Source organism: Apium graveolens, chromosome 2 (genome assembly GCF_009905375.1).
Source record: "Apium graveolens cultivar Ventura chromosome 2, ASM990537v1, whole genome shotgun sequence".
Classification (NCBI taxonomy): domain Eukaryota; kingdom Viridiplantae; phylum Streptophyta; class Magnoliopsida; order Apiales; family Apiaceae; genus Apium; species Apium graveolens.
In genome coordinates, this window is record NC_133648.1 from 85,724,835 (window position 1) to 85,737,859 (window position 13,025).

Below are 13,025 nucleotides of genomic sequence, written 5' to 3' on the forward strand. Positions count from 1 at the left end.
CACTCCTCCTGAGGGTAATACAGGGGAGAAACGGATTTATCCTCCACTTCCTTTTCCTAAGAGGCTGCAGAAGAAAAAATTGGATAAGAAGTTCAAGAAGTTTTTAGAGGTGTTCAAGAAACTTCATATTAACATACCTTTCGCTGAAACTCTTGAATAGATGCCTAGTTATGCGAAGTTTATGAAAGGTATTCTCTCTCGGAAAGTGAAGCTTGATGGCTTAGAGACAGTTGCTCTTACGGAGGAATGCAGTGTTATGCTGCAACATATTTTTCCTCCGAAGCTTAAAGATCCTGGAAGCTTCACTATTCCTTGCAATATTGGAAACTTATCATTCGACAAGTGTTTGTGTGATTTGGGAGCTAGCATCAATCTGATGCCCTTGTCTGTCTTCAAAAAGTCGGATTTACCTGATCCAAAGCATACTTATATGTCCTTGCAGTTGGCCAATCGCTCTATTACATATCCACGAGAATGTGCAGGATGTATTGGTCAAAGTGGACAAACTCATCTTTCTTGTTAAATTTGTGATTCTTGATTTCGAGGAGGATAAGAAGATTCCCATAATCTTGGGAAGACCATTCTTGGCTACTGGCCGAACCTTGATAGATGTGCAGAAGGGTGAGCTTACTATGCGAATGCTGGATCAGGATGTGACTTTTACTGTGTTCAATGCCATGAAATTCCCTACTGAAATGAGGAGTGCTTAAAAGTGGAGTTGGTTGATTCTGTGGTTACTTCAGAACTTGATCAAATGTTAAGGTATGATGCCTTAGAGAAGGCCTTGTTGGAGATTTTTCAGATAGCGAAGATGACGAAGGTGATGAGCAGTTGCAATATCTGAAGCTTCTCCTTGGAAGAGAAGGCTGGATATGCCTTTTGAATCTCTTGGAATGTCAGAATTGAAAAATAATGAGGGGCGACTCAAGCCTTCTATTGAGGAAGCTCCTACACTCGAGCTTAAACCATTGGCTGAACACTTAAGGTATGCATTTTTAGGTGATGCATCTACTTTTCCTGTTATTATTGCATCTGACCTTTCAGATAGTGATGAGGAAAAGCTTTTGAGAATTCTGAGAGAGTTCAAATCGATAATTGGATGGACTATAGCAGATATTAAGGGAATCAACCCTTCTTATTGTATGCACAAAGTTCTGCTAGAGGAATGAAGCAAGCCAATTGTGGAGCAGTTGAGAAGGCTCAATCCGATAATGAAAGAGGTTGTGAAGAAGAAAATTCTCAACTGGCTAGATGCATGGATCATCTACCCTATTTCTGACAGTTTGTGGGTGAGTCCAGTTCAGTGAGTGCCGAAGAAAGAACGCATCACAGTTGTTGCTAATGAGAAAAATGAGCTCATTCCTACTCGAACAGTCACGGGATGGAGAGTTTGCATGGATTACAGGAAGCTGAACAAGGCCACAAGGAAGGATCACTTCCCTCTTCCTTTTATTGATCAGATGTTTGACAGGTTGGTTGGGCATTAGTACTATTGTCTTCTGGATGGCTATTCGGGTTATAATCAGATTTGTATCGTTCCAGAAGATCAGGAAAAGACTACCTTCACTTGTCCGTTTGGTACTTTTGTCTTCAGAAGATTTTCTTTTGGTTTTGTGTGGAGCACCTGCCACATTTCAGAGATGCATGATGGCTATCTTCTCTCATATGATTGGTCAGAATGTGGAGGTGTTTATGGATGATTTCTCTACGTTCGGTGATTCTTTTGACGAGTGCTTGCAAAATCTTGGTATCGTTCTTAAAAGGTGTGTTGAGAACAATCTGGTTCTCAACTGGGAGAAATGTTACTTTATGGTGTGACAGGGCATTATTCTAGGGCACAAGGTCTCTATTAAGGGTCTTGAAGTGGATAAAGCCAAGGTGGGGGTTATTGAAAACCTTCCTCCACCAATTTCTGTTAAGGGAGTCCGCAGCTTTCTTGGTCATGCGGGTTTCTATAGGCGGTTCATCAAGGACTTTTCGAAAATCTCTAAACCCTTGTGCAACCTTCTATAGAAAGATGTTCCTTTCAAGTTTGATGACAAGTTCCTTGCTACTTTGAGATCTTAAAGAAGAATTTAATCATGGCACCTGTCATAACTGCACCTGATTGGAATTAGCCTTTTGAGATGATGTGCGATGCAAGTATCTATACAGTTGGAGCAGTTCTTGGGCAGAGAAAGAAAAATATATTTCATGTGGTCTACTATGCTAGTAAGACCCTCAATGGTGCTCAACTAAACTATACTACTACTGAAAAAGAGCTATTGGCAATTGTCTATGGTTTTGAGAAGTTTCGATCTTATTTGCTTGGGACGAAGGTGACAGTTTTCACTGATCACGTTGCTATTTGCTATCTCGTCTCGAAGAAGGACTCGAAGCCTAGATTGATTTGATGGGTTCTTTTACTTCAGGAATTTGAGTTAGAGATCAAGGATAGGAAATGTACTGAGAATCAAGTTGCTGATCATCTCTCTCGTTTGAAAGATCTGAGTGTGACTTCACAGGATAAGACATTGATAAATGAGTCTTTTCCCGATGAGCAGTTGTTTGGAGTGCAAGAAGAAGAATCGTGGTTTGCAGACATTATGAACTACCTTGTGAGTAATATTATGCCTCCAGACTTGTCTTCTGCTTAAAGGAAGAAGTTTCTTCATGAGGTGAAGTGGTACGTATGGGATGAGCCATTTTTTTAGGCAAAGAGCTGACCAGATCATCAGGAGATGTATTCCGTACAGCGAGATGGAGGGTATCTTGCGAGAATGTCATTCGACTATTTTTAGAGGCCACTATGATGGAGAGAAGACAACATCTCGTATCCTTCAAGCGGGATTCTTCTAGCCTATATTATTTACGGATGCGCATCAGTTTATTTTAAAGTGTGATCTCTGCCAGCGTGTGGATAATATGTCGAAGAGGGATGAGATGCCTCTTAATGTGCTTCTCGAGGTTGAAGTCTTCGATGTTTGGGGAATTGACTTTATGGGGCCATTTGTCTCATCTTGCTATAATCAGTATATCGTGTTGGCGGTTGATTATGTCTCGAAATGGGTGGAAGTCAAGGCTTTGCCGATAAATGATGTGAATTTATTTCTTAATTTTCTTCATAAGCAGATATTTACAAGATTTGGAACTCCAAGAGTCATAATCAGTGATGAGGGATCGCATTTCTGCAATCGCAAGTTCACTGCTATGATGCAAAGGTATATTGTGAATCATCGCATTGCTACAGCCTACCATTCTCAGACTAATGGCCAAGCTGAGGTATCTAACAGAGAGATCAAGCGTATTCTAGAGAAAGTTGTATGTCCATCAAGGATTCGTCTTTGAAGCTAGATGAAGCTGTTTGAACGTATCGAACAGCATTTAAGACTCCGTTAGGTATATCACCGTTTCAGCTGGTTTATGGTAAGGGGTGTCATTTGCCTGTGGAGCTAGAACACAAAGCATATTGGGCTTTGAAGAAGTTAAACCTTGATTTGGATGCAGCTGGTAAGAAGAAGATGCTTTAATTAAATAAACTCGATGAGTTTCGACTTCAAGCGTATGAGAACAACAAAATGTATAAGGAGAAACTCAAGAGGTGGCACGATAGGGGTCTAGTGCTCAAATCATTTGTGCCGGGGCAACAAGTTCTTTTGTTCAACTCTCGTCTTCGTCTTTTTCCTGGAAAATTGAAGTCGAGGTGGTCAGGGCCGTTTGTTATCAAAACTGTGTTTCCACATGAAGCGGTGGAGATTTTTGAAAATGATCCAGACCAAGCGTTCAAAGTGAATGGACAGAGGTTGAAGCATTACTATAGGGATACGACAAACCGTGAGGTGGTTAGTGCCATTTTATTGTCTACTTGATCTCGAGATTCTACGTCAAGTTAACGACGTAAAACAAGCGCTTCTTGGGAGGCAACCCAAGTTTGTTGTACATTAGTAGATAGAGGAAGAAGAAAACAAGGAGAAAAATACAAAAAAATCAGAAAAGGAAAAAAATTCAGTTTCAACTACAGAAGCATGGTGCGCCCGTGCTGAGAAGCGGGGCGAACGCGCTGATTTTCCAGTAGGTGCGCGCGCCCGCGCTGGTATACGGGGCGGCCGCGCTGGTTTTCCAGTAACACGGCGCTCCCGCGCTGTCAGGCGGGGCGGCCACACTGCATCCTTGTAGTCGAAAAAAAACAAAAGAAACTAGAAAATCTGGGAGTTCAACACAAAATCAATTCCCAGCCGAAATTCCCTCCTCCACTTCCCATAATTTCTATTCCAAATCAATTTCATTACCCCTATTACTCCCATTAATCCCACTTCTTTTCTATAACTAATTCCTAATCTCCTATATATACATACACTTATACACAAATTTCTCCATCATTTCTCAAACTCTCAAACACAAATTTTTCTTATACACACATCTCTTATTCTCTCTTATTCACTTTCAATGGCGCCCAAAAGACAACGAACTCACGTTAGCAGCAGCACTACCGATTCTACTAGTGTTGGTGGTGTGAGGCCTAGGTTTCCAACTCTGGAGGCTGAGGCGGAGTATACGAGGATGCTTTCGAAGCCCATAGCCAAGGAGCGAGGTTTTCTTCCATCGGGGAGGGATGGTAAGTTGTTGGAGATGATTGTGGAGATGAGTTAGATTGCTTTTTGTGAGACACCGACTGCAATGCCTATGAGTGTGGTTCACGAGTTTTACGCGAATGCAAAGACGGATAAGAACGGTTTACTGTGGTGAGGGGGTTGACGGTGGATTACAGTGCGGAGGCGATTCATCGGGTGATAAATCAGCCCGAGAGACAGCCTGAGCAGGAGGATTGGAATGCGAAGACCGATGATGATTTTTACTTGGATTTGATAGTTGCTACGTTGTGTGTGCCAGAGACTCACTGGAAGTTTAAGAAGGGCACAAACGAGTATGCCACAGTTCCTGCCTCGTGTATGAACAGATTTGCACATGCATGGAATTCTTTTATTTGTGCCAATATCATGCCATCTTCTCACGTGCATGATGTTACTGTGGAGCGTGCATAGTTATTGTGGGGGATTCTTCAGGAAGATTATGTGGATCTCGGGATGGTGATTTATCAGGGTATCTTGAGGTTTCTACGAGGTAGTACTATGGGTTCTATTCCCTATGCGTCCATTGTGACGAATCTGTGTATGAAGGTTGGAGTTTATTGGCCCGTACACGAGCAGCTACAGCTTCCGAATGCCCCGATTGATAATTCGACGTTGTTGAGCATGCAGGAGTGGTACGGTGGTAAGCCTGATCTGAAAGGGCTTGGTTATTCTTATGACCACTTGCCGGGTGGCCGTCCAGCTGATCAGTCATATGCTGGTAGCACGACTCAGGTGAGCATGATAGCATGGAGAGCTCAGTTGGGAGAGGAGGCTGGTCCTTCGCGGTCGCAGCAGCAGTAGCAGCAGCAGGAAGCACATGATAATACTGGTTTGAGTTCAGCGCAATATAGGCGCTTGATGAGGAGGATGGATGCGATGCATGACATTCATAGTCGGTTTGCACAGGACCTTACCCAGGCATTGGGGATTGCATTCAGAGCTACATGAGTTGAAATCCAGTGGCCAGTGTTCGGCGAGGACTCTGTGTACCCGCCTCTAGATACTCCTAACACACCACCCCATGAGGGTGATGACCCTGATTCTGAGTAGGTATGCCTGATTCCTTACTATTACCTTCACTGAGTACAGTGAATATTTTAAGTTTGGCGGTAGTAGTTACGGAATATATATTTGTGTGTGTCTCATATAGTTTGCATATTCATGATAGTTTAGTTCATATAGTTGCATATTTGCCATGTAGTTTTTTTTATTTTGCATGATAGTAGTTTTTTTATTTTGCATGATAGTATGTTGCATATAGTTTCATTCATGTGCATTATAACATGATCCCTTAAGTTTATTTTTTCGATTGATTTGTGATATTGAGGCTAGTGTAGTGATGTCGTGTTTAGTGATGTTAAGTCTTATCAAGTTGATTTGCATGCTAGAAGCAATTAATATTCACTAAGTCTTATAGGTTGCTTGAGGGCTAGATCATGGTCATGGTTTGTTTGTTTATCAAGGTTTAATCACTTGTTTATATTTAGAATTTAGGATATTCTCTTAATGATAATATAACATGGATATTTAGAAATTAAAAAAAATGGATTTCATTGCTAGTTGTTGTGGTTAGGTGTCAAATGGCTAGTAGCCGGCTCATTTTATATGAGTAGTCTAGGGTTGAGCGAGATGGAGCGAAACGCACTCGTTCAGAAATTTGTAGAAAAAAGAAAAAAAAAAGATAAGAGAAAAAAAAGAAAAAAAATATGTGTTTGTGCATAATTGATCACGAGTGGGCTTTTTAATACTCGAGTTATTAAGTTCATAGGGGACTTTGTGCCTAGTGACCTAATGCTTTTATAGTTTGAGATCCACTAACCTAACGCTCGCTACATGGGTATTATTGTATAAGTCTTTTGTGGACCTCACTCATTGCACGATCAAATAAGCATATTTGTGTTGTTATGAATAAAAGCATGATCCATATAATAACTCCGATATAAGAATTGAAGTGTTATAAGTCATTTTGAGTTTAGCTTTTATTCTATTTATAACCTTGGGATTGCCTTGAGGAGTAGTGAGTCATGATTATTAATCTAGTTGCGATAGTATATCCGTAAATATTTGCATACACGCACGTTTCTAGCTTGTTAGTTGATTTGTGGGATTTGATTGATTTTTGTGCGAATAACTGCATTGTTGAGATGTTACTCGTCGGTTGGTTTAGTTATTCTGAGGGGATCGTTGCATTCATATAAATTGCATTCATGCATTTTTATTTCTTGTTCTTTGAGTCTATTTATGCTTGAGGACAAGCATCGGTTCAAGTTTGGGGGTGTGTTAAGTGGCATTTATGTCCACTTAGAATGCTCTATAAAGGCTTGAATTGGTGTTTTGTACTCGAGTTACTTATGTATATGATGCGTTTTTGTAGTGTTTTTGCATTTCAAGTATAGTTAAAAGAATCAGGAGATTTAGCATTATTTTGGTGCTAAATTGGTGCTAGGAATGTGTCCCGGAAGTTTGTTTGTGGATCGCCATCTCAAATCAACAAGAAAAATAGAAATCATAATTTTTTTCCAGAAGGTCAGCGCGCCCGCGCTGTAGTAGCGCGCGGTCGCGCCGGATGAACAAAAGGACAGCTCGCCCGCGCTGGTGAAGCGCACGGCCGCACCAGGCCGGGTTTCAAGAATCCTGTTTTGAATAGAAGATTGATTTCTGGACTTCTCTGCTAATCAGGGCTGCTATATAATGATAACTTAAAATCGTTTTTCATAACAAGACGTACCAGAGCTTAAGGAGAAGGCGTAAAAAGACCGTATAGCACAATTCAACCAAGGCGAAGAGGATCTAGTTTATTCTTGCGATTCTTTATTTTAAGTTGTAATCTTGGATGCGAGTTTTCTTATTTGTTGAACCTATACTCTTGTTTAACGTACTTGGTTTTATTATTCGTATTTATAAAGACTTAGTTTATTATACTATGCTTTCATCGGAACCCACAGTGATGATGAGTTCGGTTATGGGCTAATCGTTATCGTGGGGTTCTAGCGGATTTACTTATGGATTTCTTTAGTTAATTTGTTTCGATACCTTAGTGTGTGGTGATTGTATGATATTCTAGTATTAGTTGTGCTTATTCGACTTACGAGCATCGCGAACTTATAAGATAGCGTGTTAATCTCTAATGAAGCGAAAGTGAATTTAGAGGTTTAGAACTTGCCATACTAGCATAGGTTCATGTATTTGATACGCATGATTCGTAGGTAATTTTAACCATCTTACTTGTCCTATGTAATCAAGATAGATAACTTGCACATTAAACCGTTATGTTGTCAAATTCTATAGACATATAGGGTCTCAATATAATTGATGTCTATTCAGCTTCTATCTCTTTTGTGGATGTTTGGTAGTAGGGTATTCGTACAACGAAAGTTGGCGTTTACTAGTTTCGTGTTATCTAATTAGTGTCATCACCATTGCATGCTAAGGTTAAGAACAAAAAGGCTATTGAATGAAGTATTTAATGAATCTAGAATCTCATGTTGGTGTCATATAGTTAATCAATCCTTTTAATCTCTTAGTTAATATTAATTAGTATAATCTCTTAGTTAATCGTAGTTATAAACACTCCCAATTTGTTATCATCTTAGCATTAAATAATAACCATACCATTGTTGCATAAGTGCATATATTGAAGTTAATCTTGATAGAGTCTCTGTGGGAATGAACTAAAATTAATTCTATATTACTTGCGATCGCGTATACTTGCGTGAATATTAGCGCGTGTTTTCGCTCTAACATCCATACCAGATGTAGTAGTGTGTGTGTATTAAATGATTGTGTATACACCGGAATAGGTATTGGGGTCAACTGTGATTGTGTGTATGGTATAGAGATTGGTGGATGATGCATCATATAAGGTATAGTATTATGGGGAATAATAGTAGAATGGAAAGGAGAGTGAGTAGTATTTATTACCTCTGATTTAGAATTGAACTTTTGCTCAGTTGTGTCTTCTATATCAACTCTCTCGATATGAGTGGGCACCTTTGGGGCTGATTTCTCCGATGAAGGTTGCATCCCTGATATCAATCGTTTTAGCTTATCGAAACAATTATCCATTTTAGCAATACGGTGACTCAACCCATCCATCCTTAGAGCCATTTCTACCGGATACTGGGTAGCTTGTTCTTTATTAGAGCTCAACTCTTCACGTAACGCAATCAATTTACTCTCATAAGATGATAATTTCTCATCCATCGTTCGTCAACGAGTGCCTTCTGCCATCCAATTAGTGACGATGATTGAATAGCTCTGATATCAATTTGTAACCAAATATCAATTTGTAACCAACCAGAGGATCGAACTAGATAAAAGCAAAGGTGCAAATAAAGTAAAGGCAGTATTAAAAGAGAACTAAAAGTTTCATTGAAAGATAAAGATAAAGAGAACAGGAGAAATGAAATACAAAGAAGAGCAAAATTGTTTTCCAAGTCTGCTCTATGCAATACCCTCCAATCCTATAAGTAGCAACTCGTGGACGCGGGTCGGTTATCCATGTTGTTGGGCTGGTGATCCAATATATTCTCTTCCCGTGCTTCCAAAACGACAATGTAACGGCTGTTATCCTTAGTAAGTAAATAACTTATTAATTTAATTTAATTATCTTGCTTAGATAGTTACATTCTTCCGCAGCCTCTTGCACAAGCTCTTCCAGCAAGTTATTTTCGATCTCCTTTAGAATATCTTCTATTTCTATTGTCAAATGTTCGACCCAACGCTTCCCCGCTACCTCTTTACTCACTACCCTCTCCACAACCAGGCTGTTATATCCAAAAACACCCATCACCTCACCGCAAAACCATTCCTTGATTTGGTTCCATACACTGTCCACAATTGTTGATGATGTATGATCGTGAATCTTGCAAGGGGAATCACTATGGAACATTCCTCTTTGGCATGTAGCTGACCCGCAGCCACCTAGATCCGTCAATACACTATTGACACAATCAAACACAAGCTTTAGTGTAGATTTTCTTTGCCTTTGCTGAACCCCGTGAAGTGTTCCCCAGTTATTCAGATCTATGTAATTTTCTCTTAATGATGGGTCTAAAGGGCTGTCAAGGGAATACAAGCTAGAAATAAGTTTGTCAGATTGCACCTCACTATTCAAGCCAACTGCTGACAATAGTGCCTCAACCAAGAAAAAACATTCTTGTTTTTCTTCCTCTGTTCCTATCGGCAACATGGCGGATTTCAATGGATATGGGGTGGGGTTGGCTGTTTCTGTACAAGAATCATCCCATGAAAGAGTCCGAGCAATGGATTCGATCGGTGGTGACTTATCAATCAGGTTTAATTTGGTGAAATTTGACGAATGCTCTGATCCTGTTTAACGGAAATCAAATAATCAAACTCAACAAACATGAAGCTGGAAAATACAGTTGGAGATCTTCATTTGTAAGAACATTTAGTAATTAATTACCATTTTCATCTGCCTTTAAATTGTTATAGAACTCAGGTATGCTTTGGTCGTCCTCGTCAAAAGATGGTTCCAAGACTGATATTGGACTTGGTTGCTCCTGGTTCTCACTACAACTTTCATTTTTCAAATACTTTGATACTGAAAACCCAGCCTGCATAATGCAAAGAATGCTTGTTTAATGATATTTTCGAGCTTTAAGACATTACAGAGTAATAATGAAAATTAAACACAATTAAATCTTTGAGCAAATCAGCAGGAATATTTACAAGGAACATTTTTATCTCTTGGAATCATCTGTAGGTCGTTATCCAGTGTAAGAGGGCACTAACCACATATTATTTGAAAATTTTCCTCCACTTTTGGGTAAGTTCTAGTTTTTTGCTGAAAGTATATAAATGAACCGGAGGAGGGGTGTGGTTGGTGGGTTGTTTGGCAATTAGCAGGATAACATGTGAGGGCACAAGAAAGAAAGTTACTGATGTTAATGTTAACAGTAGCAACATATAAATAAGAGCAACGGGTACACTGTAAATTGCATAATTGAGATACCTTGGAAGGACTTGGCGTCGATTTCGATTCATTTCTAAATAAAACTGAAGAAAATGCTTTGTTTGATGGTACTATGTCACTGTTGTGTTCAGATGGTTTAGCGTCAATTCTGGGAAATGTAGCAGAATCAGTTGCACCATTGGACTCACTTAATACATGTTTAGAAGATCTTTTGTTCCTTGAAAAAAATAAGCTTGAAACTCTTCCCTTTAATGATGATTTAACACTTTTGGCCTTTGTCACCTCCATGATTTCTGTTTTCTCCATCTTAGGATCAGAAACTTCTAATTCAGGCCTAGTACCATAACTAGTAGAAGATACAGGAACAGATTTTGACCTTGAAAAGTCTCTAGGAGTAGCATCATCACAATTATTTTTTCCATTTGATATGGTAATTAAAGATGAGGTAGATTCCCTAGTCTCTTGTCCATGACTAGAATTTTCCTCGGGTCTTGGGAAGTTGTTCATATCTGAAATAGAAAGCATTTCACGCAAAGTACTAGAGCTCCTCCGCATATGTCTTTTTTCTTGACAGCTTCCATGAGATGCCATCATGGACCACCTTTCAGACAATCGCTTCTTTGCTTCTTTACAAACTGATGACTCAGGTGAATAAGATGCACGGCTGAAGGAGGAAAGAGAAGAAGGGCTATCAGCCCGGCTTATGTAATCCCACGAATGCCTAGAAGTAGGGGACATAATAAGTTCAGGATCACTGATGTTTTCCACAGCAAATTCAATTTCTGATTTGTGAAATGAGCTTTCATCGCCAATATAGCCATTGGAAAACACAGAGGAGAGCAAGGTTTCATCTCTTCTGTGTCCAGCCAAATTTCATGCATTTTCTGTGTGATCTCCTTTGCATATTCTCTTGATTCTCGTGAATTGTCCTCCTCAAACTCTATTTGATGGTCTTCAATACTTACTGCACTTGGAAATGAGGAACACGGCAAAACAACAGTCTTAATGTCATGCGACTTTCCTTGGCTAGGTTTTAGTACCACTATGCGAGTTGTTTGAATACGAGGATCCTCAAATTTACAATTTGTTGGTGTGGAAAACCCACTTCTTCTGTCCCTATCGACCTGCTCAGTTTGATAAGTTTTCTTAATTGGAAATTGCTTCTGAGATCCAGCAATTGTTTCACTATCTATTATCTTAGCAGGCCTGAGAACAGTAATATGCTTTGTATGAGAAGGCCGTAGGATGGACTGCAAATCATCTGGATGCTGGGAGAACATGTAATTTGGTTCCTGGAGAAATTTGAGGAATAATTCCTTGTTTGAACTTAAAGCTTCTAATGCATCTTTATACTTTTTAGACTGGCGAAGTTTGTCATCAGTCCCCAGACGCTTCAAATCTGTAAATTTCTCATGAACCAGAGCCATTTTTTTATCGCTTTCACTTCCCCTAGATCTTTCCCTTTGAGATGAATTATCTTTAACACAGGCTTTGTGTGACTGCCACATCACATAAACATCTTTGAAGTCATTCAGCTCCTGATGTTGACAAATCTCGGGTCTCTCTTCTGTCTCCGGCTGCTGGTGTCCTTGCTGCCAATAATCCAAGGGGACGTCAAACAGGGAATAACTTCTTGTGTGGCTTCTTTGTGAAGCTGAATGAGGCACCTGGCGTGGAATGGCGTCAAGGCCCATTAACCTGGCAACCACATTTGGTAAATTTTCTGAAGAAACCACTTCCTTTGACACTTGTTCGGCCATGTGCATCTTTATGGGCTTGCTGTTTGATCTTTTGTTCAATGATGTTCTTCTTGATTCAGATGAAATCTGTACATCTCAAAACCAATTAATACATATCAAGCTGCCTTGAAAGAAAAAGCTTGACCTAAATATCGAAAGGAATCACCTCTATATATTTTTCACACCATCTACTTTATTAGAAAGACAACTGATATCTATTTTAATATAAATTTTCGCCAAGCTAAAGAGTTATTTAAGTATTTTTTTTTTCTAGAAGATACTGATTATATGTTTTGTATATATAAAAAAAAGTATCATCCGTGAATAATTGCGTGTTTGTTGCATTGATGGTAATGTAAGTATTGCAAAAAATTGGGGAAGTAGTTTACCACTTTATCTTGTACAAGATCCCGGATCGGACTCATTTTTGACACATCCGAACAGCTCCTTGACAATGGAGAACCTGCTCGTAGATGCCATTTTGTTAGTAAGTGCCTAAAATATAAATCCTCAAACTTTGGAAAGTTGGAGACACCACACCAGAGTATGTTAAATAACAGTAAAAAATATGTTATGAAACTATAAATCTTAGAATAACATTCTACAATTGAAGAAGAAATTTTAATTTTACGTCATGAAGATAAAAGTTGAATGCTGAATAGTGGGGGGTGAAATTTAAGTAATCTGTAAACATAAATCAAAGAAATATACCATCTCCATAAGGTCTCTCAGTTACCA

At 39.3% G+C, this 13,025-nt stretch overlaps 1 protein-coding gene across 5 annotated transcripts in view; it reads right to left on the reverse strand.

Moving 5' to 3' along the window:
• LOC141707607 (uncharacterized) overlaps window positions 1-11,287 on the reverse strand; it is a 30,573-nt gene extending 19,286 nt beyond the window's left edge. For 4 of the 5 annotated variants that reach the window (XM_074510851.1, XM_074510848.1, XM_074510850.1 and 1 more), the window contains exons 1-3: window positions 10,588-11,287; window positions 10,039-10,189; window positions 8,532-9,941 (exon numbers count right to left, since the gene is read on the reverse strand). In XM_074510851.1, coding sequence (XP_074366952.1) covers window positions 9,202-9,941; window positions 10,039-10,189; window positions 10,588-11,286 — 1,590 coding nt within the window. In that variant the 5' untranslated portion in view covers window position 11,287 and the 3' untranslated portion in view covers window positions 8,532-9,201. The remainder of the gene's footprint in view (window positions 1-8,531; window positions 9,942-10,038; window positions 10,190-10,587) is intronic. The other variant, XM_074510852.1, reaches the window with a different exon arrangement.
• Window positions 11,288-13,025: the final 1,738 nt, after the last annotated feature.